General features: G+C 44.3%; 1 protein-coding gene across 3 annotated transcripts in view; it reads left to right on the top strand.

Moving 5' to 3' along the window:
• CRTAC1 (cartilage acidic protein 1) overlaps positions 1-26,225 on the top strand; it is a 183,025-nt gene extending 156,800 nt beyond the window's left edge. Inside the window, exons 8-15 of one of the 3 annotated variants that reach the window (XM_031956215.1) lie at positions 4,687-4,823; positions 8,768-8,850; positions 13,413-13,513; positions 13,929-14,097; positions 22,862-23,007; positions 23,650-23,692; positions 24,854-24,997; positions 25,966-26,225. In XM_031956215.1, the coding sequence (XP_031812075.1) occupies positions 4,687-4,823; positions 8,768-8,850; positions 13,413-13,513; positions 13,929-14,097; positions 22,862-23,007; positions 23,650-23,692; positions 24,854-24,997; positions 25,966-26,117 (975 nt within the window). In that variant the 3' untranslated portion in view covers positions 26,118-26,225. Of the gene's footprint in view, positions 1-4,686; positions 4,824-8,767; positions 8,851-13,412; positions 13,514-13,928; positions 14,098-22,861; positions 23,008-23,649; positions 23,693-24,853; positions 24,998-25,519 lie in introns of all 3 variants that reach the window. The other 2 variants (XM_031956217.1, XM_031956216.1) reach the window with 2 other exon arrangements.
• The last annotated feature ends 348 nt before the right edge of the window (positions 26,226-26,573 follow it).

Below are 26,573 nucleotides of genomic sequence, written 5' to 3'. Positions count from 1 at the left end.
GAAGGAACAAATATCTAAGTCAGGGAAAGGAATTTCTATACGTGGAGAGCAAAGGGGAAAAGGCATCATGATAATTACTGCCCTAAGCTTTCTGTGAAAAGGGGGATATCCAGATCCCTGCCAGCTCTAAATCCTAAGAAATATCAAGTCATGAAGGGAAGCACATTATTTTGAAAGCGTTTCTTCCCTCTCAGTCTGAAAATTTTGCTGTGATGAAAACAGCACAGTTCCAAACATGTGTATGATGGCAGTGTTTGTAAGATGAACTGGGGCTTTTTACTGTGGGGTTCACAAAGGCAGACAATTTGACTAAAGGATTATAGAAAAAACATTTCCCCCTCATTCTCTCTCTCTCCCTCTGTCTCTGTTCTCTCTCTCTCCCTCCCCTTGTTTCTCTCTATCTCTGTCTGTCTCTCTCTTTCTCTCTTTCCCTCTTCCTTTCCCTCCCCTTCCTTCTATTTCTCTCTGTCTCCATTTGTCTCTGTCTCTGTCTTTCTTTGTCTCTCTGGCCCTGTCTCTCTGACTGTCTCTATCTCTCTTCTCTCTCTTTCTGTCTCTGTCTGTCTGTCTGTCTGTCTCTGTGTGTGTGTTCTCTCTCTCCCTCCCCGTTTCAACCTCTGTCTCTCTCTCCTTCCCTTTCCTCCCCTTATTTCTCTCTCTGCTTCTCTCTTTCCCTCTGTCTCTCTATCTTTCTGTCACTATCTTTCCCTCTCCTTTCCCCTATTTCTCTCTGTGTCTCTGCCATCTCTCTGTCTCTGTCCATCTCTTTTTGCCTTTCCTTATTTCCCCCCTCTTTTCTTTTCCTTTGTTCCCTCTTTCTCCCTTCCTTCCTTCTCATTCTCTCTCTTCCTCTCTCCTTTCTTCCCTTTACTCTATCTCTGCCCCTCCCTTTCCCTTTCTTCCCTCCCTCTTTCTTCTCTCCTAACTATGTAGCCTAGAATCTTACCATTCCACCTTTTGAGTCCTAATTTTTATGTAGCAATCAAGAGCAGCAGTTAAACTTTGGGTACCAATTCTAATGACAAGGTCAGACTGGCTCCTTTGCATTGGCTCTATCATCACCCCACTTCATTCTCCCTTAGAAGGTCTCCATGTCCCTAAAGCATAGAAGTGTTATCATGTCTTCTTCAGTTTTTGTTCATAGCAGCCATGGTCTATTAATTTCTAATATCCTGCTACCCTTAAGTTCTAAGATCCCATTGAGCTTGATGGCAAACACCATCATCTTGGAAGTCTACCTCCCTCATGTTAGGTCCTTCTGTCCATTCTCCTTATGGGTCAAAGTCCCTGCTCCTGATGGACTTTCCCCATATTCCTGCCCTTGGTTCTCAGTTCATTAGCTGGGCAGAGATGACTGACCTATTCTGAGCCCATTGATAGATTGAACCTTCCTCAGCTCCGGTGAACCATCTTTCCCTCCCAGGTCCTTATATTCTTTTGACAATTTATCACTTAGGCACCCTCCGGAGTAGAAGATAACAAGGAACTGTCCATTGAAGAGGGTGCGGTGATGGTAAATAGAAGGAATAGACTTGTTCTGCCTTGGGAGGAGAGCAGAGAGGCTGATTTAGACTAGATAGAAGAAAAACAAGTAGAATGATCCCAAAGTCCAGTGTACTGTTCTTTTAGATATAGTAGCTTCCTCATCATTGGCTATCTTCAAGAGGAGGCTAGACAAGCTTTTATTATTGGTGCTCTATAAGTGATTCCTGTTCAGGTACAGGTTGTATTTCATGTGTGTCTCAACTCTGAGATTCTGTAACTTTCTAGTTCTCTGCCTTTCCATCCTCCTATTACTTAATTTCCCATCATCAAAAATGCTTTAAACACAAAGGTGCAATGACAGATGCTTCCCACCAACAGTAAGAGAAAGGTTGTTTCTTTCCCACAGGGACCTGCTCCCTGCCTGTCATCTGACAGCACGGGATACTGGCCCCTTCTAGCTTCACAGTTAAACAGAAAGCCGAAGCTCTCTGGGAGCTGTAAGAACAGCTGGAGTTTCTTAGACTGGTTTCTTTTATTTATCCAATAAGCATTTATTCAGTGTCTACTATGAATAAATTGAAAAGCATTTATTAATCAATTACTATGTACAAAGAACTATACTAAATGGGGGGATACAAAAAGAAAAGCAAGAGGATTCCAGATCTCAAGAGGCTTATATTCTAATAAGAGGAGACAGAACATAGAGGAGGATTCAGCTGCAGGGCAGATAGCAAAGAAGCTACAGGGCTGGTTATAAAACCCAGGGTTTTGGAAGGCACAGCAGCAGGGCAGATACCAGAATCCAGTGGTCCTAGACCCTGGGGATTCAAGAACAAAAATTAAAATCTCTGCCTCAGTGAACCTAGATTCTGTAGGGGAAAACATGTAGACACATGAATAAATACAAAGTAAACCAAATTCATTTCAGAGAGTACCAGGCGGCAGTCCCTGAGCAAAGTTAGGATTTTAAGAGGAAGAAGTACCTTCCAGGCATGGGAGCAGCCGCACGAAGGTGTGAAAGTGGAAGTTTGACTGAATTGTGGATGTATGAGTAACATGTAAGGATTAAGAGATTGAACTTCCAAGTTGTGGGAATGAGGCACATGCCCAGGAGAAGGAAGCAATCAGGAGACGAGGAGAAAGAAACTGGAAGCTCCCTTCTGGGTTTCCAGGTCCCCAGCCTGCCATGGATGCTTGTGGCTGATTCCTGGCTAGAGAAGCAAACCTTTAAATCAGCCTTGTTACCAAGCTGATGGGGAGTGACCTCTTTCCCTGGCCTCCCATAACAGGGGGCTGGCCTCTCTGGAGTGGGCGGCTTGCCAGCCACGCCAGCCACAGGCTCATTATAGCAGTCATCAGAGAGACCAGCCGAGCAAGAGCCTGGGGAATGGCGAGAGGGACACTTATGACTCCCAGAGGGCACAGAGGGAGTGTCTGGGGCTCGGCTCAATGAGCCGTGCTGTGAGATTGGGACTTCTCCAAGGTCACAGGCTCCTCACTCCCAAACTAAAAGGTCAGGAAACCCCAAGGGGAAAACTCTTCTCTAGCATTATATCTCTTTCCCCAGGGATCTACAGAGACTCAATCAGCTTGTAGGGGTCCCAGCCTCCTGATTCTGGAGTCAGGTTGTCCCTACCTGGTCATGGGCTGACATCCTTTCATCTGTCTGTGCATCCAAAAAGACACTTTTCTTTTTTTCTTTATTTATTTTTGGCAAGGCTATAGGAATTAAGTATCTTGCCCAGGATCATACATCTATCAGATTTGAATTCAAGTCTTCCTAACTCAAGAGCTGGTGCTCAATCTACCACACCACCTAGCTGTCCCAAAAAGACACTTCTGAGTACAATCGAGGGGGACCTTTTGGGAATAACACTGCTGGGATTGATAGGATGAAAAAATACTCAACCTCGAATCATGGGACCCAGGTTTGACTCTCATCTTTGATATTCGTTCTCTGGGCAATTAAATTATTGGCCCTGAGCCTCAGTTTTATTATCTGTAAAATGGGCAGATAAGTGTCAAAGTAGATAGAGAGCTGGATCTGGAGTCAGGAAGACCTGAATTCAATCCAACCTTAAATGCTTGACACTTAACTAGCTGGGTCACCCCAGCAATTCACTAAACCTGTTTCAGCTTCCTCATCTGTAAAATGGGGCTGATAATAGCACTTACCTTTCAGGATTGTTGTAAGGATCAAATGAGATAATAATTGTGGTGTTCAGCATAGCACCTAGCACATAATATGTGTGATATAAGTTAGTATCATTATTAAAATGGAAATAACAATTCTGGTGCCCCCTGTTTCACCAGATTATTGTGAGGAATTTGCCAACTTTGACGCATTATACAAATGTTGGTAATATTGTCGATAACAATAGCAATGTTTTATTTTATTAATAATGAGTTAGTTATTTCCATTGTTAATTATTCATAATAATTAATAATTATCTGGCTAAGGCAGCAAGGAAAATAGCTAAAGTCAGCAGGTCCCACATATACGTGTAGAAGCTTGAAAGCCCCCAGCTAAAGGGGACACACTGATATAGGGGAAGGAAGAAAATGAGAGCAGGTACCTTTTAAGACTGGGGGAGAATCCCTCACCTGCCAGGGTGGATACAGGGCCAGCGGGGAGAGGGACCTCACTAGTCAGACAAAGCCAGGCATTCCTCCCCCTTAATCATCCAAGGGAGTACCATCATCTGAGTTAAGCAATGTTCCTAATAGCCCTAAGACAAGGACAAGGAGAAAAGAAAAATGGATTTATAATGAGCCAACCTGTCCTTTACTGCCTGCATGTACATAAGCAAGTGACTTCTCTCTGGCTTCAGTGTGTGCATCTGTAAAATGGAGAGATTAAATTGTTTCTAAGGTCCTTTTCAGCTGTCCTGAGGGCAAATTTGAGCTCTCCAGGGTTTATCAAGCAGTGATGGTGCCCAATAAAAGAAAGTATTCTGGGTCAGGATGATCTCATTTCCTTCAATTCAACAGATATTTATTTACTTACATATTTACTTTTATTTATATTCAAACAGATACTGTTTGGAGCTCCTTGTCCACAAATGGGCAATTAATAAGTATTTGTAGATTGATTAATTGCCCCAGGATGGGGGGGGGGAGAGTGAAAGACCCTCCCTGGCAGGAGCAGACCCCTCACCGGCTCACATGCTGCTCCTGACCTCTCTCTTTCTCTCTGCTCAGGACATTGCCACTCCCAAATTCTCCATGCCATCTCCCGTCCGCACAGTCATTGCTGCCGACTTCGATAATGACCAAGAGCTGGAAGTTTTCTTCAACAACATCGCTTATCGAGGCTCTTCCGCCAACCGTCTCTTCAGGTACGTGCTTCCTGATGCCTCTGGTCCCTCACCCTAGATGCTGGCAAGGGTGACAGGGGACAGAGGACAGCCCCCTTCTTCTGAGGGCAAAGGGCCAGTCAGTGAGCTAGACTTAGGAAAGATGGGAGGAATTGATGGAAGACAGAGGGTCTCTCAATGGTGCTCCCCAGCTGAAAGAACCCTGGATTTGGAACCTTGTTCAAATTCCAGTTCTACTATGTGACTTTAGAAAATCTTCATTTCAAATTCAGGCCAGTTCCAATGATCTTTTGATGAAGAGAGTCATCTGCCCCCAAAGAGGGGACTGTGGGGACTGAGGGTAGATCATGACATAGAATTTGCTTGCACTTTATTTTCTTCTCATTTTTTTGTTTGATTTGATTTTTCTTGTCCAGCAAGATAATTGTATAAATATGTGTTCATATATTGATTTTAATATATATTTCTACCATGTTTAACATATATTGGAGGGGGTGGGAGAAGGGGAGAAATTTTGGAACACAAGGTTTTGCAAGTGTTAATGTCAAAGAATAATCCATGCATATGTTTTGAAATTTTAAAAGTTTTAATAAAAAAAAGAAAATCATTTTAAAAATAAGTGTTGTGGGGCAGCTAGGTAGCAGCACCATAATGTATAGAACTCCAGCTCTGGAATCAAAAGTACCTGAATTCAAATTGGACCTCAGAGTGTGTGACCCTGGGCAAGTAACTTAACTCTGCCTCCATAAACAAAACAAAACAAAACCAAAAAATAATAACAATAAGGGGGATTGTACTAAATGATCCCTAAAGTCCCTTCCAGCTCTTTGATCTTGTGATGAGATGTTCTCTCAAGTCCCTTCTGCTTCTAAATCCTCAGTTCTAAAAGAAAACAACAAATAATCAGGAATCAATTGAGGCAGGGACCCAGCCTCAGTTTTCCCATCTCTAAAATGGGGGTGATAATAGTACCTGCTTCTGAAAGTTGTGAGGTTTTAATGAGATAACGTTGCAAACCCTGAAGCACTATATAAATGCCCTTAGCCTAAAAAAAAGACTAAGATTTTCCACTGCATCCAGGGCCATCTCTATTTGTCCTGATCTCTATTTGGCCCCTGGACCCAGATGGCTCTGGAAGGGAAATCGAGGCAGGTGACCTTGCTCACCCCTCCCTCACTTAAATCCAATCACCTGCAAGTCATGGCACCAGCTCCCTGATGTCATGGTCCACTTAGAAAAAGAAGGACAAACAACCACCACAATATAAAGACCAGACGGGCTGAATGGGCCGGGGTGAGAGCAGAAGGCAGCATCCACGTGATGGAGGCAGGAAGGAAATTAATGATTTAGGGGATTTGACAGTTGAGAAAGTGGATTGTTGTGGACACTGGAGGAAGATAGAAGCACGTTTCAGGATTACAGTGAGAGAGGAGAGTGAGTGTTTTCTGTGGGGAGGACAGACACTGAGTCTTGTTTGTTCAGTCCTGACTCTACTGCCCCTGGCCCCCAAGTAGCCTGACTTCCCTTGAATCCTGTCCAGATGAGCTTATGCGGCTCACTCAGCTAAGGAGAAAGGAAAAGGCCAGCAATGGAGAGAGTGGGGGCTGGAGAGGCTGGAAATTTCCCAGATCCTTGACTCTGTTTCTCAAAACTCCCAACTCCCTAGCTCCGGACCACGGCCAATGACTATTAATAAAAGGCGAGAGCTATGACTAAGCGTGTTTTAAAATATAATTATTAACAAAGCATCAATCCTGACTGGATGTAATCACCCCCTGAAGGCACCAGATTTACTAATTAGGTGCCTTGCAAAAAGCTTATTCACGACTTCCAGATTAATTGCAGAAGATCAATTGCTCGTTAACAGAGACGTGCTTTTCTTCTCTGGCTAATAAAGTGTCACTTGCCAGGGGCCCCTGTGCAGGGAGAGGTATAGCTCATTTGCCTCTCTCTGGCCCCAGAACTCAAGTATTCTGACAATTCTTCTCGTGAACCTCCATCTTTTTCTTCCCACACAAATTCTGCCCTCCCCCACCTAGCAGCAAGCATCCGTCCCAATCAAATGCCCAGATACCCTTTCCTGGACCACAGAGTAGGCTGAAGGGCATCAGCCTGGCTCGGGGTCTGGCAGGGAACAGGTTAAGCACATGGCTGCCCACGTGGGTGAATGTTTACTGCAGTCCTGGAGGCATTGCCCCTAGCTGTGGCCCGGGAGCCAGTTGCCTGGTAAGCGACTGTGCCCAAGGTCCCTGTGGCAGATGGTTGGGTCCTGAGCACACAATGGTGAGTAGGAGAGGGTCTAACAGCTGGGGTCCCTACACAGCTGGCTGCCTGTGGCAGTGTTAACTCCTTCTAGCACCACACGGCTGGGTCTTCTCACCTGCCTCTTTCATTGGGTGGAACTCCTCTTTCCCAATCCCCCAAGGCATTGGGACACTCTCCTTGGTGCTCCAGATGACAACAATCAGGGTTCTGCTATCTAATATGTGAGGGTGACTTTTTAAGGGCTCCTAGCATCATCATAACAATCTAAGAGAGTAACAGAAATGTATTCAGGGCACAGGTGACAGACTGGTCAGAGTAGAGATGGCCATAAAGGAAATATGTACGTTAGAGATCCTAGCATCGTGCACACAGCTAGTCCAGATGTGTCCCCAGCAAGCAAACACATGGATACATATTGTACTGTCACACTTTTGCAAATCGCATACACAGTAACATAGACCAAGTCCACATCCCACCAAGAGAGATACAGACACACAAAGATACATTCTCTCCATCACGGATACATACATTCTCACAGAAAACTCTCCCATCTTTGTTTAAAATGAATCCAGGAAGCCTTCTTTTTGGGCCCTGTCAGAGCCCCCCAGGGTTCTTGGTTACTTTCTGGATTCAGTAGCATCTTCCAAACGTGATCCAGAAATGTTTCTAGATGGTCCATACAACGTTTTTCTGTCCTCCCCCATATTTGTCGTACACATCGGGTGCTAAAAATCTGGGTCAGTAATAATAGTAGAGCGGGAAAGAAAAGGAGTAAGAAAAATTGTGTGGACAGCTGTCACAGCTTGGGCCCCTAAATATAGTAAGGGAAGGGAGGGGGACTCCTGTGTAAAGTTGGTTGCTTTCTATTTATGTGGCTTCCTTATGAATACGCTCAGCGGTCAGACCACTGACATAAAGAAAGTCACTTTCCTCCTCCACCTCTCTGTAAAAGGAAGGGAAGAACCCTTCCAAGCCCTCGGGTCACTTAAGGACATCTCTCCCCTTCATTCTCCACTGTCAATCAGTTGTTTTTCCCCAGGCAGTTTACAATTCATCCATTATAAAAGGGGGAAAGCAACATGTGCAGAAATAAATGAAAGCCTTTAAAAAGGGAGGAGCAAGCAAAGCCACAGTACGGGGGCGAGCGGAGCTGAGGTGTGTTGTGTGGGCATTCCAGGCAGTGCCAAGGACACTGTGGTTCTTGGGAAATATTCAGCATTAACACCTATTGTTCACAGGTATAGGGGTGAGTGTTTGTGCTCTGGTCCTGGCAGTTTCTGGAAGAACCAGAACATGGCTCTGCCCCAGATTCACCGTGGGACACTGACTTAGTCATTTTTCTCTCAAAGAGTCATTTTCCTCATCTACTAAATGAGATGGTGCTGCTGGTTGATACCCTCTATGATTGTCATCTTTCCCAATGAAAAGTTAGGAGTGAAGGGAATAAGTTGGTTCCAGGAGGAGAGTGATGACCATATGAGCAAAATAAAAGTTATGGAACCCCCCAATTCTCAAACTCTTCTAGCCATGGACCCTATTAACAATCCGAGCAAGCCGAGGATAATAATTTTAAATGCATACAATGTACAAGGTTGCAAAGAAACCAAAAGTTATTGAAAGTAAGGGTACCTTTTTCTTTCCCACAGACTACAGATTAAGAACCTCCACTCCTTGATGCTGTGTTATCTCTTTCCTCATAGGGTCATCCGCAGGGAGCATGCTGACCCCCTCATCGAAGAACTCAATCCTGGAGATGCCCTGGAGCCTGAGGGTCGGGGCACAGGTAAGAAAGTATTCCTCAACTCCAGATCCTCAAGCTCAGGAATTCTCAAACTTTTTCCACTGGTGACCCTTTTTCACCCGAGAAATTTTTACATGACTCTGGATATATAGGTACATAAAATAGGTATAGAAATCAAATATTTATTGATAATTAATCATAATTGATTCAAACAAGTTCCACTTGCTCAGTGATGAAGAGAGCCATCTACTCCCAGAGAGAGAACAGTGGGAACTGAGTGTGGAACACAACATAGCATTCTCACTCTCTCTGTTTTGTTTGCTTGCATTTTGTTTTCTTTCACAGTTTTTTTCCTTCCTTCTTGCATTTTGTTTTCTTCCTTATTGGTCCGATTTTTCTTGTGCAACAAGATAATTGTATAAATATGCATACATATATTTTAACATATTTAATGTACTGGACTACCTGCCATCTAGGGAGGGGGTGGGGGAAAGGAGGGGACAATTTGGAACAGAAGGTTTTGCAAGGGTCAGTGTTGAAAAATTACCCATGCATATGTTATGTAAATAAAAAAACTTTTAAAAATCGAGAATAAATCATAATTTCATGAGACCCACATTCATTTATTTGACCCCCACATGGGATTGTGAACCACAGGTTAAGAAGCTTTGCCCAACTCACCCTTGTTTATATGTCATGATGAAGGTAGACAATGAAGGGTAGCATCGACTGCCTGTATACCCCTCCTTTTGCTCACTTAACTGCAATCACAAAGAGAAAGGGTATAGGGGTTGATGGATGAGGGCTGGCAATGCAGCTATGGGGATTTTAGTACACAAAAAGGGAAGAAGGGATTTCCCATCCCTAGGATTCCAGAGCAAAATATGGGAATTGGTGGGATGGACACTTTTGTCCTGAAGCTCACTGCTCTGTGGGGGGGAAATAGACAATGTTAGAGAGACTCTGGACCTGCTTCTGCTTCTTACATGGGAAATTCTGCAAGTTCTGAGTCCTTCTAGACCTAAGCAGCAGTGGAGAAGTAAGACCACTGAAGCTGGAATTAGGAGAGTTCTAGGTTCGGATTCCACCTCTGATCCTCACTGATCTATGTGACCCTGGTCGATCCCTTCATCTCCCTGGCTCTCGGTTTTCTCATCTGTAGAATGAGAATAATGAAAGGCTTGTGAGGACAAAATAATACTCTGCCTATAAAGTGCTTTGCCAACCTTAAATGACCATATAGATGTCATCTTTTATGAGCTGCTATTATTAGGGCTGAATAAGTAGCAAATGTGACAAACCAGGGAGGACTGGAGCCCTAGACACTACGTGAAAAATTAAACATAGTGAGACAAGACCTCAGAATCACAGATTTAGAAGTTAAACAGAAATTCAAGGCAATCTAGCACAATTGCATCCTTTTGCAGTTGAGGAAACTAAAACCTAAAGCAAACCCTTGTCCAGGGTCACAGGGGTGGTAAATGGGATCTGAACCCAGTTTTCCTGCCTGCATATTCCACTGCTCCACACTGAAAGGGTTCCTGATGCTGAAAGGGCCAAGGTAGAGGTGTCTGGAATACACGCAGCCTTTCCCTCATCTACCCTCAGGCTAATCGGTGCTATGAAAGCCAGCCTGGTTCTCTACCAGATGGATCTCACCTCCCCCCCCCCCCCAACAACCCCTGGGCAGATCCAGGTGGGCTTCAGCTAGCGGCTGCATGATGGATTTCGAGCATCCAGGCAGCATCCTAGTCATGTGCCTCTTGCCCATGCAGTTGATGAGCAGCAGCTGCTAATGGAGGGAGGAGGATGAGCAGGACTTTAGCTGATTTTTTTGTTTGTTTGATTTTTAGTTTTAGCAATAAATGTATTTGGTTATTTGGAAGAGGAGAGCAAGGCAGACTTGCGTGGTTCCTTCTTCTCTAGTCTCTGGAAGATTATATAGATTTATATAATATCATAAATATATGATTATATTGATCAGGGATTCTTAAACTTCTTCCACTCATGATCGCTTTTCACCTGAAGAATTTTTACACAATTCTGGTTATATATATATATATAAAACAGGCATACAAATCAAACATTTGCTGATAATGATAAAGCAATTTATTTTAAAACAATCCTTTGGTATAAATTTTATCATTTATTAAAAACAAAAGCAAATTTGCAAACTAATGAAATGAATGTATTTATTTTGGCAGAATACTTGATACTTTTATTATTGCCAAATTATCCACTATCCTCACATTCAGTGGCCCCATATGGGGCTTAAGAAATTTTAATATTGATCAAATTGGTTTAGACAAGGGTACCTGCACTTGAATCTGTACACAAATAAGCAAGTTTACCCAAAGATAACTCTACTTCAGATCTAGACCTTGTCTGTTGTGACCCAACCCCGTACTTTGCCCCTTTCAAGATCAGGAGTCCTTTCAGGGTGGGGAAATGGAATGTAGAGTCAGGAAAACTGGGTTCAAAACTTACCCGCTGTGTGGCTTTGGGAAGGTATTTGACAGTACCATAAGGGCAGAGGCCAATCAGTCTATCAAGGAGCATTTATTAAACGCCTACTGAACACCAGATACCCTGCTAAAAACTGGAAATACAAAGAAAAGCAAAGGAGCTTATAGTCTAATGAGATTGAGAACATGTAAACAACTCTTGACCGGGAAAGGATGGGCTTTGAGTTGAGCCTTGAAGCCAGGAGTCAGGAATAAGAATACATCCTAGCATGGGTGACAGCTAGGACAAATGCATGGAGAGCATATAGATGAAATAAAGTGGATTTTAAGGCAGCAAGACAGTGCCATGAATAAAGCACTGGGCTTGGAGTCAGGAAAACTCATTGTCATGAGTTCAGATTTAGCTTCAGACACTTACTAGCAGGGTGATCCTGGGCAAGTCATTTAACCTTGTTTAACTTAACTCAGTTTCCTCATCTGTCAAATAAGCTGGAAAAGGAAATGGCAAACCACTCTAGTATCTTTGCCAAAAGAAAGAAAGAAAAAGAAAACCCAGATGGAGTCATGAAGAATTGGACCAGACTGATTAGTTTAGCTGCATATACACTTAATAGTTCATGAAGAAGAGGAAGCATAAGAAAACTAGAAAAGTAGGTCGAAGCCAGGTTATAAAGCACTTTTAAATACCAAGGAGAAGATTTATGCATATTATATTCAAGAGATAATAGGGAGCCACTGGAGGTATTTAGTTGGAAAGAGAGTACCATAAGTAGGAAAATAATTTTGGCAGCTAAACAACTTGTCAATACATAGAACCTAGAAATTAGCCAATGAATGAAAGAGACTTGAAAATTGGACCCTCTGAAAAAGTCAAATTACAGATCAGTTTTTGCTGTACACCTTAACAAATATTTATTAGCCACCTACAATGTGCAAGATACTCTGTAAGGATACAAAGCTAGATAAGCTCTCAAAAAGCTTATTATGATCAAAGAGAGGAAAGACATAAAGAGCCACGGGACAAGGGAAGGCAAGAAACATAAGGGAATTGTCTGGCAAAATCTATTAAATGTTTAAGGAGAGAGACCTCACTTTCACCAGCAGAATCAGGAAGGATACATTTGAGCACCTGTGTTGAGCCTTGAAATAAAGAAAGGACTTTGAGAAGTAAACAACGGGAGTAAAGGAGGCATGAGTAGTTAGAGCACAGAAATGGGGGGGGGGTAAAATAACTCAGTTTGGCTGGAGCATTTGTGAGGGAAGGCTGCAGTTGGAGGTTGATGTCAGGCTAAATGTCAGGATCAAGAACTGATATTTAATTCAGTAGGCAATGGGAAGCCATTGACGATTTTCAAGTAAATGAGGAGGGGATTAGAGAAGTTCATTAGGAAGATTACCTTGATTATGAGAGGGATAAATTGGAGGAAAAAAAAGTCTAGAGCCAAGAAGACCAGTTGAGTTACAACTCAGCAAAAGAAAGACATGCAAGACAAAAGTCAAAGGGTTGGAGTTACCGAAATCAATAGCCTTTGGTGTCTTGTGAATCATGGACAAATCTCTTTGTCTCAAAGGCTATTGGTGACTCTCTGGCTGTCTTACTAGGGCTATGAGTTGTTATTTTTTTTATTCTTATTATTTTGGTTCTGTTGACATTTATCAGACGTTCTGCGAGCATGGTTCACACGGTCCCCATTCTACACTTAAGGGTCAAGCCATGAAGAATGGGATAGGTGGGTGTCACATCCAACAGCTTCCCACCCCACGGCCATGTAGGATAAATCAAGTCCAAGATCAGGCAGGACCACAGCAAAGCTGGCTTGATACTAAAGCCTGAGCTGTGTCTTCATGGGCTTTTTTACATCTCCCTGGCCTACCAGTGCCTAGGGCAGAGTTAATCCTAGATGAAGTTGATTTTAAAAGCCATATCAGGAAGGTGCAAGAGTAAGAACTCAAGCCAGTCTTTTTGAAGGGACCCTTGGCCCCAAAAGGAATCACCAGCAGGAACTCACAGTGGCTAGTTATCTGTCCCCACTCTTCTGCCCCACTGCTTATGCACAATCTTGTGTTCAGGAGGCAAGTTTTCTCCTGTGCTCTGCCCTCCCTAACCTAGAATAAAGAGTTAAATCTGTATTGTTACAGGGGGCGTGGTGACAGACTTTGATGGTGACGGAATGTTGGATTTGGTCTTGTCCCACGGAGAATCCATGGCACAACCTCTGTCTGTCTTCAGAGGGAACCAGGTACGTGGGAGACCAGACCAATAGAGCCCATGTCAGATGTAGGAGTGTGGGAGGAAGCTTTAATAATGCCCACTGGATTAAATCGGGGGGACTAACTTTAACATTCAGCCTGTTAAAGAAAAAAAAAAAAAAAACATGATCCCAGGAGCACTCCTCTCACCATCCACAATTTCTGCTTTTGTCCTTCCCTTTCCTTCCAGTACATCCTCATCTTCCCCATTTCTGTTCCCCTAAATCCTTCCTTCATTCTGTTTTTCCTTTTGCCCATTCCTTCTTTCCCCTGTTTCATTCTTACTTTTTTTCTTACATCTCACTTCGATCCTCATATCAAGATCCCATGACTATGTAGACACTTTGGTTGCTGCTACTCTTCTTCCTCAGAGAATAACTGAGCTTTCTTCTCTCCCTACCTCAGGGATTCAAAAATAACTGGCTTCGTGTGGTGCCCCGGACCCAGTTTGGAGCCTTTGCCAGGGGAGCCAAGGTGGTGCTTTATACCAAGAAGAGTGGGGCTCACCTGAGGATCATTGATGGGGGCTCAGGCTACCTGTGTGAGATGGAGCCGGTGGCACACTTTGGCCTGGGTGAGTCCAAACCAACTTTGGATAATTCTAAATGAAATCTGGGTTTCATGTTGGAGAGTAAATACTGCTGACAGTGAGGTGCTTTTCAGATGATTTGGCCACTTGATGAGCCTAGAAGTCATGGGAAGCAAGGTAGAAGAGTAAAAAGTACATTTGATTCAGTCAGGAGAATCTTGGCTTCTAGTCCCAGATCTGAGTTACACTTGGCAACCTTGGACAAGATCTCAGTTAGAAGGGACCCCAGAGGCAGTTTATTCTAATTCATACTTGATGACCTCTACCATATCAATTAAAAAGCATTTATTAAGCACTCACTGTGAACACCGATCAGAGCTGTAACTAAGACAAGGCAGCGTGGTCTTTGTCACAAGGCAGCGTGGTCTTTGTCCCAAGGCACTAAATTTAAAGTGTGCTGACAGTGTTTACAATGCATTGGAAGTATAGAAACAATAGAGTTTCACATCCAGTTAGCAAGAATAACAACCATATGGAGCTGTTCTGATCTCTCCCCTTAGCACTACAATGCTCCTACTGGTCTATATCCTCCCACTCCCACCTGAAGATGTATTTCCTACTGTAGTTTCCATAGCTGTGCTGTCCCAGGTATAAAAATCCCTTTGTCGTTGGCAAGAATCCATCCAACCTCAATTTCAAAACCTCTGGTGAGGGAGAACTTGTTGCCTCTTAAGCTTCTGGAAAGCTCGGATTCTTAGAAAACGTTTCTCTACATCAGCCTGAAATCTGCCTCTCTGAACCTCAGTTGCTCAAGCTGCTAAATGGGGATGTTAATCACAGTCCTGCCGGCTCCACAAAGTTGTTGTAAGCCCTAACACCGCTATATATCCAGGTGAGCTCCTTCTGCTGGGCAGACACACTTGGTAGATTTTCTACCAAGAAGGCAGGTGTTTCTTCTGTCTTTCCTCAGAGTCTCTTGGCTTTGTACTACCCTCTCCAGACCTGTCCTACCATCCATTCTCACATTCTTCTGCTGACTAGGGACCCTTAGGACTTCCTCATGGCTCAGGGAGATGGCCCATCAGCGGCTGGTCCACCTGCCTATGCCATGATCCATACTAAAGATCACAGATCTGGGCCAAATTCCTCCTATTACAAATAGGGAAACTGAGGCCCAAAGAAGGTGAGTGACTTGCTCACCATCACACAGGTGACATACATCAGAGGCATAACTCTAATCCAGATCTCCTGACTCCAGCCTTGAGTGCCTGTTTTAAAAGGTCCTTTAGCACCCCTTCTCCCTGTCTCCACAGTCTCTGCAGGGAAGACTGAGAGATAGTGTGATGCAATGGAAAGATTGATAAAATTGGGGTCAATGTGACTGAAGGCAAGTCATTTGACGTCTCTGAACCCCAATTGCCTTATGTGCTAAATAGAATTCATCGTATCAGAATTATTCCTTCAGGGAGTTTAATGTGATAATGTATATAAAATAGATATAAATATAAAAATTTATGTAAAATATTTTGTAAATATAGTCTAATATATACAAGAGTAGCATATAAGCTATTATTGTGATCACCAACCAGTTATCAATTATTGCCAAAATAATGTCCATGTTATCAACAATCAATCAATTATTACAGTTATCAATTGCCAGTCATTCATTCACTATATTCTTACCTAAACAGTGGTAGTAGTTTGGTGCAAAAAAGAAATTGTGGAGTTCCTTCCCCTCCATTGGGCAGTCCCCTTAAATTCTGTGGGCTCAGCCAGTATTTACTAAGCACTCGCTACATATATATCAGGCTTTTTCTAAGAAAGACAAAAATATGGAGGCTGCTCCTTCAAGGAGCTCTTCCATTTAAATGGGAGAAACAATATTTAAATAAGCAAGTCCATTTAAGATCCCAGGAAGAGACAGAAGATAGTTTGGGAGGGTTGATAGAGGGACCAGGAAAGCCTTCTCAGAGAAACTTGGGGGGCAGAGTATTCCAGACAAATACAAATGCACCAAGGAACAATAATCAGGTCATTGTACCTGGATCACAGAGTAAATAAAAGACTATAGGAAGCTAGAAAGGCAGCAAGAAGCCTTCTTGGGAAGACCCAATCAGAGGGTGCTCATTGAGCCCCAGGTGACACAGGGCTTTAGAGAAATCACCTGAGGATGGAGTGAAGCAGGGAGAGGCAACAATTCAAGAAATTCTAGGAAGGATCAAAGGGAGCGTTCTTGGTCCAGGAACTGATGCTTCCTCTCCAGAGCCCCACTGCCCACCCCCAGTGTCACTTCCCTGTCACAACACACAAGGGCCCTGAGACCAGTGCATTTGTCAGGTCTCAGTGTGCTGGACTGAACAGCCCCTCTGAGGCTGGTTTCTTTTTACTTAGGAATGGGGATCCCCCGGGTCAGTTCCAGGCCTGGCAGCCCGGATGCCCCCTGAGCCAACTTGGCAGACAAGTCCCCACAAGCACAGATCAGTGGAAGGTGTCCTTCCCAGTGGCAGGAATACCCAGAACACTGGCTCCCTTCACAGAGCAGGGAGGCAGCTGAGGCTTCCTGATTTATGGAGACATTCTGCTAGGACAAGAGAGCATCGAAGATAGAGAAGCAGATGGGGAAGGGAGAGAAAAGGGAAGGATGCCCAGGAGAACAGGGCAAAAAGCAGAAGAGAAATGGTAAGAAGTTACCAAGCTGGGATCTATAGGGCTGTGTCCACCACAGAGAATTTGAAGTTCAAAACTGCCAGATATTGAGATGGAGATTGAAGATGTGGCTTAGGGATGGAAGAAAGGATCAGGAGGAGAAAAAAAAGAAGGAAGGAAACTCAAGGAAGGGATGAAAACAGGAGGCAGATAAACATGGAATACAAAACCAATCCCTACCCTCAGAGTCTAATAAGGGAAGAAAGTATAGAAAATCGATCTGAAAAACTGGGAGGGGGAAGTCCCAGATAGTCAGGAGTAGAACTGAGTTAGAAGTGAGAATAGCAAGATCTGGACAGGAATTCACTAATTGAATAAAGGGGCTGCAGGGGCAGGATCTGTTGAGAAGATTCCTGATAGTAATTACATCCCAATATCACCAAGATGTGATTCACCTTCCTTCCCTAGGTGGTACATTTCCACCCCTGCCCATCTCCCACTACCAGCTAGCCCAACTGGTCCATCTAACTCTGGGCTTTCAGTCCCTTAAGGTCCAATAGCCACCATATTCTTTTCCTAGGACCTTTCCACTGGAGGGAAGCCCTTCCTCTGCTTCTTCTTCCCCACCCTCCACTCCTCCTAGCCTAAAGTTCTAAAGTAGATGGCAACGTGGATGTTATAAGATCATCAGTAGAGGTCAGTAGCTGAAGGGACTCTTCCACTGGTCATGTCAGCAGCTCCCATCATCTATGATACATTAGCCCTCCCCACATCTCCACTCTTTTCTGCTCTCTCTTTTCATTGAAAACCTTCCTCTATCGTTGGAAAAAGAGTGTATTTAATGAAACATATTGAAAACATAAAGTCAAAGGACCTGAGTTTGGATCCTTTTCTCTGCTACCACTCGGGGGACCCCAGACTTAAGTCTCCACACCCAACTTAATTCATCACCTGTAAAGTGGTGAAACTGGATGATTTCCAAGTTCCCCTTCATTTCTCAATCATTGATCTTAGATCTCTTCCTCCCAAATCTTTGACATCTCCCAGAACTTCTGAAACCTAACTCTTTCCTGAAAACACCTTGTCTCTTGACAGCCCTTTCATACACACATATCACTTCCTCAATCACATACAAGTATTTTAGACATGTTTTTCCCTTCCCAACCGTCACCCCCCACATACACACACACACACACACACACACACACACACACACACACACACAGTAGCTAAACTGAATTTTCCCCTAGTGCCCCAATTCCTATTTTGACTGAATAAAAATGGTTTGATTGAAAAGGGGGTAAGCAGAAAATATAGAACCAGCCAAGGCAAAAATGGGGTAACCCCAACCTGGCAGATGAGAGAATTGTGATTTCCTGATATTTGCCCAGTATCAGGAGTGATTGTTGCAATAAGAAAGGGTGGCAAGAATGGGAGGAGAACAACGAAGGAAGGACTAAAATTTATGGAGAAATTTTGGAATTTCTAAAATTAGAAATGAAAATGAATCTCCAGGCCCTTTCAGGGCAGCTTAAGGGAACCACCCTCCAGCCATCTGACTGTTAGACTGAGTCTGATGTTTGAAATGTTGAGTGATTGGTAGCCTTTCCTCTCCTGCTCTCCCCATCCATCAGAAATCATTTCAAAACTTATTGTCTCTCTGAAGCACAATGGGTGTCTGAAGAAAAATGTATGTGACTGTATTGTGTTTTGTATTGTGTATTGCACATGTATGTGTGTTATTTTATGTGAGTTATAAATGTGCACAGATTGATGATAAGTATGCTGGCTGTGAGTTGAATGCATTTTATACGTATTTTCCTGTCCATGTATATGTAATTTAGATATTCATTTGTCTGTTTCTAATGAGTTGAGTGCATGTCATGTGGGTCTTATGCTGTCCATGTGTGTACGTTTGCCGTATGTATCTGTATATTTTTGTATTGGTCAGTGGCCCTTCTGCAACTTGAGTCCTGTCACTGCCATCTCTGGGTACCATGGCTTGCTAATGAGCTTCACGTCTTTGAGATCTCTGAGCCACATTATGTCTACTTCCCCATCCTTATATACAGCCTTATTGACTCAGTGAGTTTTGTCCTTCTCCAGAAGTCCCCCAGCCTCCTCCTTCAAGGCAGGGGTCCTTTAGGGCACAACAATTGGCTTCTCCAAGTCCAAATCTAACTGCATGTGATGCTCAGGCCCCGTAGTGCTCAGGAACAGGGGAACATCTCTTTTGGGAGGATTCTGAAGGACAGCAGCCTCTCTTTGACAAGTATGTCCATCTCCTTTTGCTGCTGTATGTCACTGTCCCCTCCGGTTCTTCTAAGACTTCTGCCTGCCTTAGTTTCTAGATTTGGGATTTGTCTCTCCCGTATTTTCATTTGCAATATTCAGCTTATTTGATCTCTTTGGTTTTTCACCTCTGCCCCCATTTCTAGTTCTGTCAGGATGCTTCTGGATAGGGTGCCAATCACAAATCTATTAGCTTTCTGCTTACAGCCTGTGAAGATTTTTTCTCTTCTCTCTCTCTCTCTCTCTCTCTCTCTCTCTCTCTCTCTCTCTCTCTCTCTCTCTCTCTCTCTCTCTCTCTCTCTGTCTGTCTCTCTCTCCCCCTCCCTCCCTCCTTCTCTCTCTCTCTTTCTCACCATACACACACACATACACATGCTAGAGAATAGTCTATATTCTGTATGATTGTTTCAACTCCTCAGTTTCAGTTGCTGACTGTTCCTTGCTGTGTGGAGGGGGGTGACTGTTTGCTACCCAACACATAAAATAAACTCAAATCATTTCCCTGCCCCCCAACAATCCATAAGAAAGCATTCATTCCCTGCTCTAGAGATGTCGACACCAAAGGCTCCCTTTGTCCAGGCTTTCAGCTCAATTTTTTTTTTGATAAGTAAGACAAGGTTAGTATCTAAGCTGCTGGAGCTCATTTGAGGAAAGAAAATTCAATGGACCCCCCCCCATTTCCTATAAAAATGGCTTTATTAAAGTGCAAAAATATTCCACCAACTATATTCCCACCATCTGCTTTGTTTCTAATTCTTCTGAAAAGAGCAGTCCTGTTTGTTTCAATTGCCTTTGTCCTTTGTAACTGCCTGAGACTGTTCAGGGCTGCTCCTGATCTCCCCTGTCCTCTCTGCTTAATATCATGGTGAGTCATCTTCACCTGGTACCAGGCAGGAGGAGAGGTTTACCCTGGGCCTTGTACTGAGAACTGTATTCAAGGAATCTGGGCAGCAGAGCCTCCCTCGTAGTCCCCCAGAGACCCTTCCCTACTCTAGTGGCAGCTCTGACATGGCCCCATCTATTCCTGGGATTGGGGATCCAATGGGAATCATGAGGATTTAGCAGTATGGATCATCTAGACCAATCCCTGAATTCCCCTCCCTCCCCAACCTCAGCAAAATTATTTTCAGTTTACTTATTTGTATCTTGTCCCTGGTTATCTGTACAACTGTATAACTGCAATAATTGCTTAGTAGAATGGAAACTTTTGAAAAGTAGGCACTTAGTTTTTGTGTATGCCCAGTGCTTAGCCTAGAACCTGACATATACTAGGTGCTTAATAAATGCTGCTTAAATTTAATATGGAGGAGAAAACCAAGGGGAGATAAAGGGAATATATGGCCCAGGTCACCTGGCAGGAAGCGCCCTTCCCCTAGTTCAGTCATTCCCAGTATCAAATATAAAATGCTTTATTCTATTTTTAAAATTCTTCAGAACAAGAACCCTTCTTTCAGTTCCAATTTTTATATTTTCCTCCCTCTTCATCTTTTATATAGTCCATGATCCAGTGATCCTGGATTCTACCCCTTGACCCCATGGATTTTCACTGGCTATCCCCATTTATGGTACACACTCCCTCCCATCTTCATCCCCTGGCTTCTTCCAAGACTCAGCTCAAATTCCTGCTGCTGCTGCTGGAGGTCTTTTTTCATCTTCCCCTCACCCTTCATCCCAAGTATTTAATGCCCTTTCTCCTATATAATACTGCCCCTTTGAGCCCATCAGAACAAATATCTCAGGAGGAAGTCATATATGATAGATGCCCTCTGACCCTGCTTCTCCACCCAGGGCTCCACCTGCATTCCCTGGTACCCTGGACTCTGTGTGCTGACCCCCTCCTATCATACATACAGACTAGGACAGTACCTGTTTCCTGGTGGGAGGCTAGAGGAAGAAGAAAGAAACAGATTCCTTTTGTCCATTCCTTTCACTATATAAGGAAATCCTGAAAATGCTCTTAACCCAGGTACTTAATAAATTCTTGTGGATTGTTTGGATGATCCCCATTTGACAAATGAGGAAACTGAGCGCCAGAGACCTACCTATGATCACCCAACTAGTAAGTACCTGAAGCAGGATCCCAAGCCTTTCTGAATGTAATTCTCTCCGACCTTCAAATTCAGAGCTTCTTCCACCAAATCTTGTCTCATTCCCACAGCCAGTGTGTATCCCAGCCAAGACTCAGTCTGAGAACTCGTGATTCTAAGCCCAACTCTTCCTGACTCTGGATGTTGCTTCTCAGATAACAAAGGTTTCCCCTCCAGTTGCAGTGGAAAGATACTGAGTCTGAATGTGAGGAGCCACAGTACGATACAATATAGGCAGTGTGATATTGCCCTTCAAACGGTCCTTTCACCTGAAGGGCTCCATGGGGGATCTTGTGGTAGCTTTGACTTCTTCATTAATGCAGATGCTGATATAAAAGGAAATAGTTGCCTATATAACGTTGCTTGGGTTCTCTGAGCAAGGGACAAAATAACCCATTCTTCTGTGATGAAGGAAAAAACCCAAAAGACAGAATTTCTGGGTAATTAATGATCAATTTATTAATTAGGCTAGTTAATAATCGACAAAGTGAGGGTCAGTGGTTTCTCTTAGCAGCCAAGGATCCCTAGTGGAGATAATGAACCCTTAAATATCTTTATAAAAGGGAATGCATCAGACAAGTGAAAATGATTGGTTTGACATTTAATGAGGAAATGGACTAAAAGTCTTCAGTTTCTCCTGCCAAGAACCTGTCTTCATCAGCTGCCTCCAGTGATCGGAAAGGGAGTTCATCTCCAACCAGATCACGCTGGTTGATTTTCTCCTTTGTAAACTCACTTTAAACTCTAATGGAGGGGTGCAAGGACAGGGATGCATTTCCCTCAGGGTAAGAACCAGATTCTGTTTATATTCTGAGCAGAAGTAAAGTCTCCTCATTGGATGGGATCTAGCCTAAGATGGAAGAGCTCCCAAGGACTAGGATCCATCTCAATCAGCTGTGTCCTTCAGAGGCTGACCTACAAGAGCTGGGTCTCAATGAAGAAGCCAAAGAGAAGAATCCTGCATTCTAATTTAATAATTGGTTATTAATATAATAGAAAAATAATTTCTCTCATTTGTTAGGAGACCAGCTGGCCCAGAAGTCACTTACATAGCCACAGAAGATGTCCCAGTCAACTTATATTGACTATAGAGCATCCCTAGCCTTCACTCTTTAGCCCAATCTATTCCCAACATTCCTAAGGCTGTCCAAAAGGTTATACCAATTAAAACCCCATCCTTCTAGAAAACTTTTGAGTTTGGATCTTCAGCACCTAAGACAGCACCTGAGACAAAATAGGCACTTAATGCCCACTGCTTGACTGACCCTCCTAGAAACAAGGCACCACTTGCCACACTAGCTTACATGGTACGAACAACAATGGCATTCCTTAGTTCCTGGTCTCTAGGCCCCAGAGGGGCAACAAGATCCTAGTGAACCACACTGGATTAATAGAGAACCTGAATTTGAGCACTTAACTACCCATGTGACTATGAGGTAAATCTCTACTTCTCTCTGGACCTCAAAAAAAGAGAAACTTGGACTAGACAGCCTCTGAGGGCCTTCCCAGTTCTCAGTCTCTAAGCCTAAGATCCTGGATAGAATATAACCTCCTTGAGGGCAGGATTCTCATTTTTGTTTTTGTATTCTTCAGTCGGTGTTTCATAAATGCGTGATTAAATTATCTTTCTGTGTTCTTAAAAAACAAAAAACAAAAAAAGGACCTGGTTGCCATTTCCTTAAGATCTTCCTTCTCCAAGACAATTTTCTAGTGGAAGGATTTGGGAGAGGAAATGAATCCTGTGCTCGTCTCCTCTGCCATGCCTGCCCTTTCTCTCTCCACAGGACAGGACGAGCCCAGCAGCGTGGAGGTGACATGGCCAGATGGTAGGGTTGTGAGCCGAGGGGTAGCCAGCAACGAGACTAACTCTGTGCTGGAGATCCCCTATCCCCGAGAGGAAGATGGGCCGCTCAAACCAACAACACTGGAGGTGCGCAGAGGGCCTAGGCCCCCCCTAGGGTCCCGCCTCCCTTAGAGGAAGCATTACTCCCAGCCCCATAGAAGGGAATCTGGAAAGGGCAGGCCCATTGCTGATGGAGGTGCTCAGTTATTGTTTCCTAGCCTTCTCAGCCCTTGAATAAGCAAGCTTCCCTAGCAGGGACCTCTTGTGACCTTCAGAACTGAGGCAAAACCTCTTAGAGAAACATAGGGCCAGCCAACAGCTCCGCCCTTGTCCAAGGGCAGCAGCTCTGACCCTCTTGGCCTCTCATAGCCACGGGCATCCCTCCTTCGATTCTCCCCAGCACGGCAGGCGGCCGGAGGTGGCCAAAGGAGGAAAAGGAGGGCCTAAAAGTTGGGTGTCCTAATTCTGGCTCATAGATTCCATATGGAGAAGGGGAAAGAGCAGGAGCTTGAGGTATCAGCAGTTGGACTCCCGAATCCCTTTTGGTCTAAGTACAAGGGAGCAAAGACCTGGGAATGAGGGAAGAGGCTGCCTTCAGGCACTGGACCTGAGCTCAGCTTCCGCCTGATCTGGGGTCTGGATGGCAGCTGCTTTGGTGTTGTGACCATTGAGGGCCTGGGACAGGGACATCGAGGCTCACTGGTGTCTCCACTTCCTCCCACCATGCAGTGCGGCCAAGGATTCTCCCAGCAAGACAATGGAAGGTGCATGGGTGAGTTGCTCACAGGGCCAGAGGGTTAATGGGTCAGAGGACTGGGAAAACGGAGAGACCCCAAGGCCCAAGGCTTGGAAAGGTTGGAAGGACCAAGAATGGGAGGAAATGCCATGGCAGAAAAAAGTGAATGGATGCCCTAACTGAAGCCCATCTTAGCATTCAATTCAAACCAAGCAAATGTGCATGAGGGACTTTCTGTGGGGTACAAACATGTTTATGAAACAGACCTTTTTCTTAATGAGCTTACAATTCAGTGGTGGAAGGGAAAGGACAGCCCATAAATTTTAAATAAATATATTTAAATAACTCCCTATAAGAGAGACTCACTAGTTGTGTGACCCTCCAGAAATCACTTAATTCTATCTGCCTCAGTTTTCTTATCTGTAAAATGAACTGAAAAAGGAAATGGCCAGAATATTTGCTAATGGGGTCATAAAGTGTCTGATGAAGCTGAACGGCAGCAAAAGTCAAATGAAATGGAAGAATCTAGGCAAAGCGCTTTGGAAAACTTTTGGGAGCAAGGAGGAAAGATCACCATATAAAGAGGAATTAGCGAAGGATGGATGTCATAGTCTGGTCCAATAGTTTGATAGTGTTTATCATCATCATGCATCAGGAAATGACTGGCCTTAGCCCAGCTGGTCACATGGATTCTGGAAGGGACCATCCAGTCTAGCTCCCTCAATTTATAGTTAAAGCAAATTAAAGCCAAAAAGGCCAAAATTCATACCAGTAGTAAGTGGCAGAGCTGTAATTGGTCACCAGGTCTTCTGCCTCTAACCAGGAGCGTCCTGAGTATGGCAAGCACAATTTAGGGTATGTAATTCAGCAATTATTGTGTCAGGCATTTCCCTGGGTGCCAAGAGTCTGGATCAGTTGTTATAAGGGAGCCCAAGGGTACCCCTCGCAAGGTAACCCACAGGACAGCTGGGTGATGGGAAGGATGATCAAGGCCTCTCTGCAATAGACTGAGGAACCATTGTAAAAATGACATTCAGCCCCCATGGTGGCCACGGGCTTACAATGGAGGCCTCGTACAAGTCTTCCCATGCAGTTTTTCCATTAGAATGATTGGCAGGGGAAAAGCTCCATTCGCTGGTTCCTTCATCAAGCCTGTATTCAGACTGCTGAGTGAGTGGCTCCTCGCTTATTTTTCAGATACTGATGAGTGCATCCAGTTCCCATTCGTGTGTCCCCGAGACAAGCCAGTCTGTGTCAATACCTATGGAAGCTACCGATGTCGAACAAACAAAAGGTGCAGCCGGGGCTACGAGCCCAACGAGGACGGCACTGCTTGTGTGGGTGAGTGGGGACATCCAGGGTCCCAAAGGCAGCACAAGGGCGGGGCAGGACGGACCAAATAAAGTCAGAGCCATCAGCTGGGGGATTCTGGAGGGGTCCTCCCCCACCAGGAGGCTCTGCTCCAGCTTTCTCGTTAGTTTGAAAAGATAAGTGGGGAGAGTTCCCTCGAAAATGCCTCCCTACAGAACAGTGAAGCATCCATCTCCCAGGGAAGCCACTTCACACCCACCCCCATACATATACACGCACTTTTGTTTGTTCTCATGGGGATCTCTGTCCCCAAGCTGTGCACTGGGCCAAGCTTCTAACTGAAGAGTCACGATTCTCTTGCAGATGAATGATCCTGTCATTAACTCAGTGATCCTCTTCTTCCCTGGGAAATAAATTAGTTCTTGTTAACCTCTGTCTGAATCGGCATTTCTCTTCTTCCTCCCCTCCTCCTCCTCCTCTCCCTTCTCCATCCCTCCCTTTTTCTCTCTTTCTTGTATTTTTTTTTATTTTTCTCTCCCACTCCCTCTGCAGCTCAAGTGGCCTTTCTGGGTGGATACCCCTCTGCCGCCATCAGAATCTCTGAGTCTCCCTCTCAGGCCTCCCGTCTTTTTCTAGGCCTTGGACTTTGCCTTCAGTTATATGCACTTTAATTCCCGTCAATAAAGAAAGACTAACAACCTTTGTGGACCTGAATCTCTCTCCCTCTGCCTGTTTCTCTCTCCACCCCTACTAGATACTGCAGTGTTCCCTCTGAGTCACAGAATGGACAGCAGGGTAGCCATCTTTGAAAAGGGAAAGGGAAGTGACCAATATTTTTGTAAACAGAGTTGTTTGTGAATCCTTTCTTTGCATGTTTTCTGAGAAAACAGAAAGGGAAATTTCTCCCTCCCTCCCCAAACAGCCACAACAGCCCTAGCTCATCTGTACCAGTCTGTGTTGTAATCTTTCTTGTTTGTTATGATTTTGCCTTAGCAAAGATGGCTCCCAGGTGGTTGCTTGCCTCATTATGATGTACCATGTGCCTGCTGGTTTGGCCTATGCTGTTTCTTCGTTGCCCGCCCTAACTCCCTGGAACGGAGGGCACCTTCTGGCGGGGGTGGTGCTGGCGGAGGGAGGGCAGTGGCCGTGAGAGTGGGGAGGATAGGGTTCCTGATGAAAATGTTACAATTTTAATCTGCTAAGTCTTCCAGCCCCTCCCTCAGAGAATTTATGCCAATAAACTATATGCTGGATATTAGCGCTGAGCTGGTGAAATTCCTCTGGGACGATAGATAACGTCGGAATTCTGTCACCCCCTTTGTGTTACGCCGCACCTTGCACCCCAATTCCATCATCTGAAAGGTCACAGAATGCCGTTTTCTCTATCATTCTTTACCTTAAAGTCAAGCGAAGGAATAGAGAAGAAGAAGGAATGGGACACCCGTGTAGGTTGTTCACCAGCCTTGGGTTCTAGACCTGGCTCGGTTATGGAGAGAATATGGGACGGGATGGAGTGAGTAGTTCATGAACTTGTAATTCAATTCAATTCATTATTTTGTAAGTATTCCCTATGAACAAGAGATTGGTTTGGGCAATGAATTTATGG

Source organism: Sarcophilus harrisii, chromosome 2, assembly GCF_902635505.1.
Source record: "Sarcophilus harrisii chromosome 2, mSarHar1.11, whole genome shotgun sequence".
NCBI classification, from domain to species: domain Eukaryota; kingdom Metazoa; phylum Chordata; class Mammalia; order Dasyuromorphia; family Dasyuridae; genus Sarcophilus; species Sarcophilus harrisii.
The sequence above is the reverse complement of the archived record's forward strand: the minus strand, read 5'-3'. Positions and strand labels throughout refer to the sequence as shown.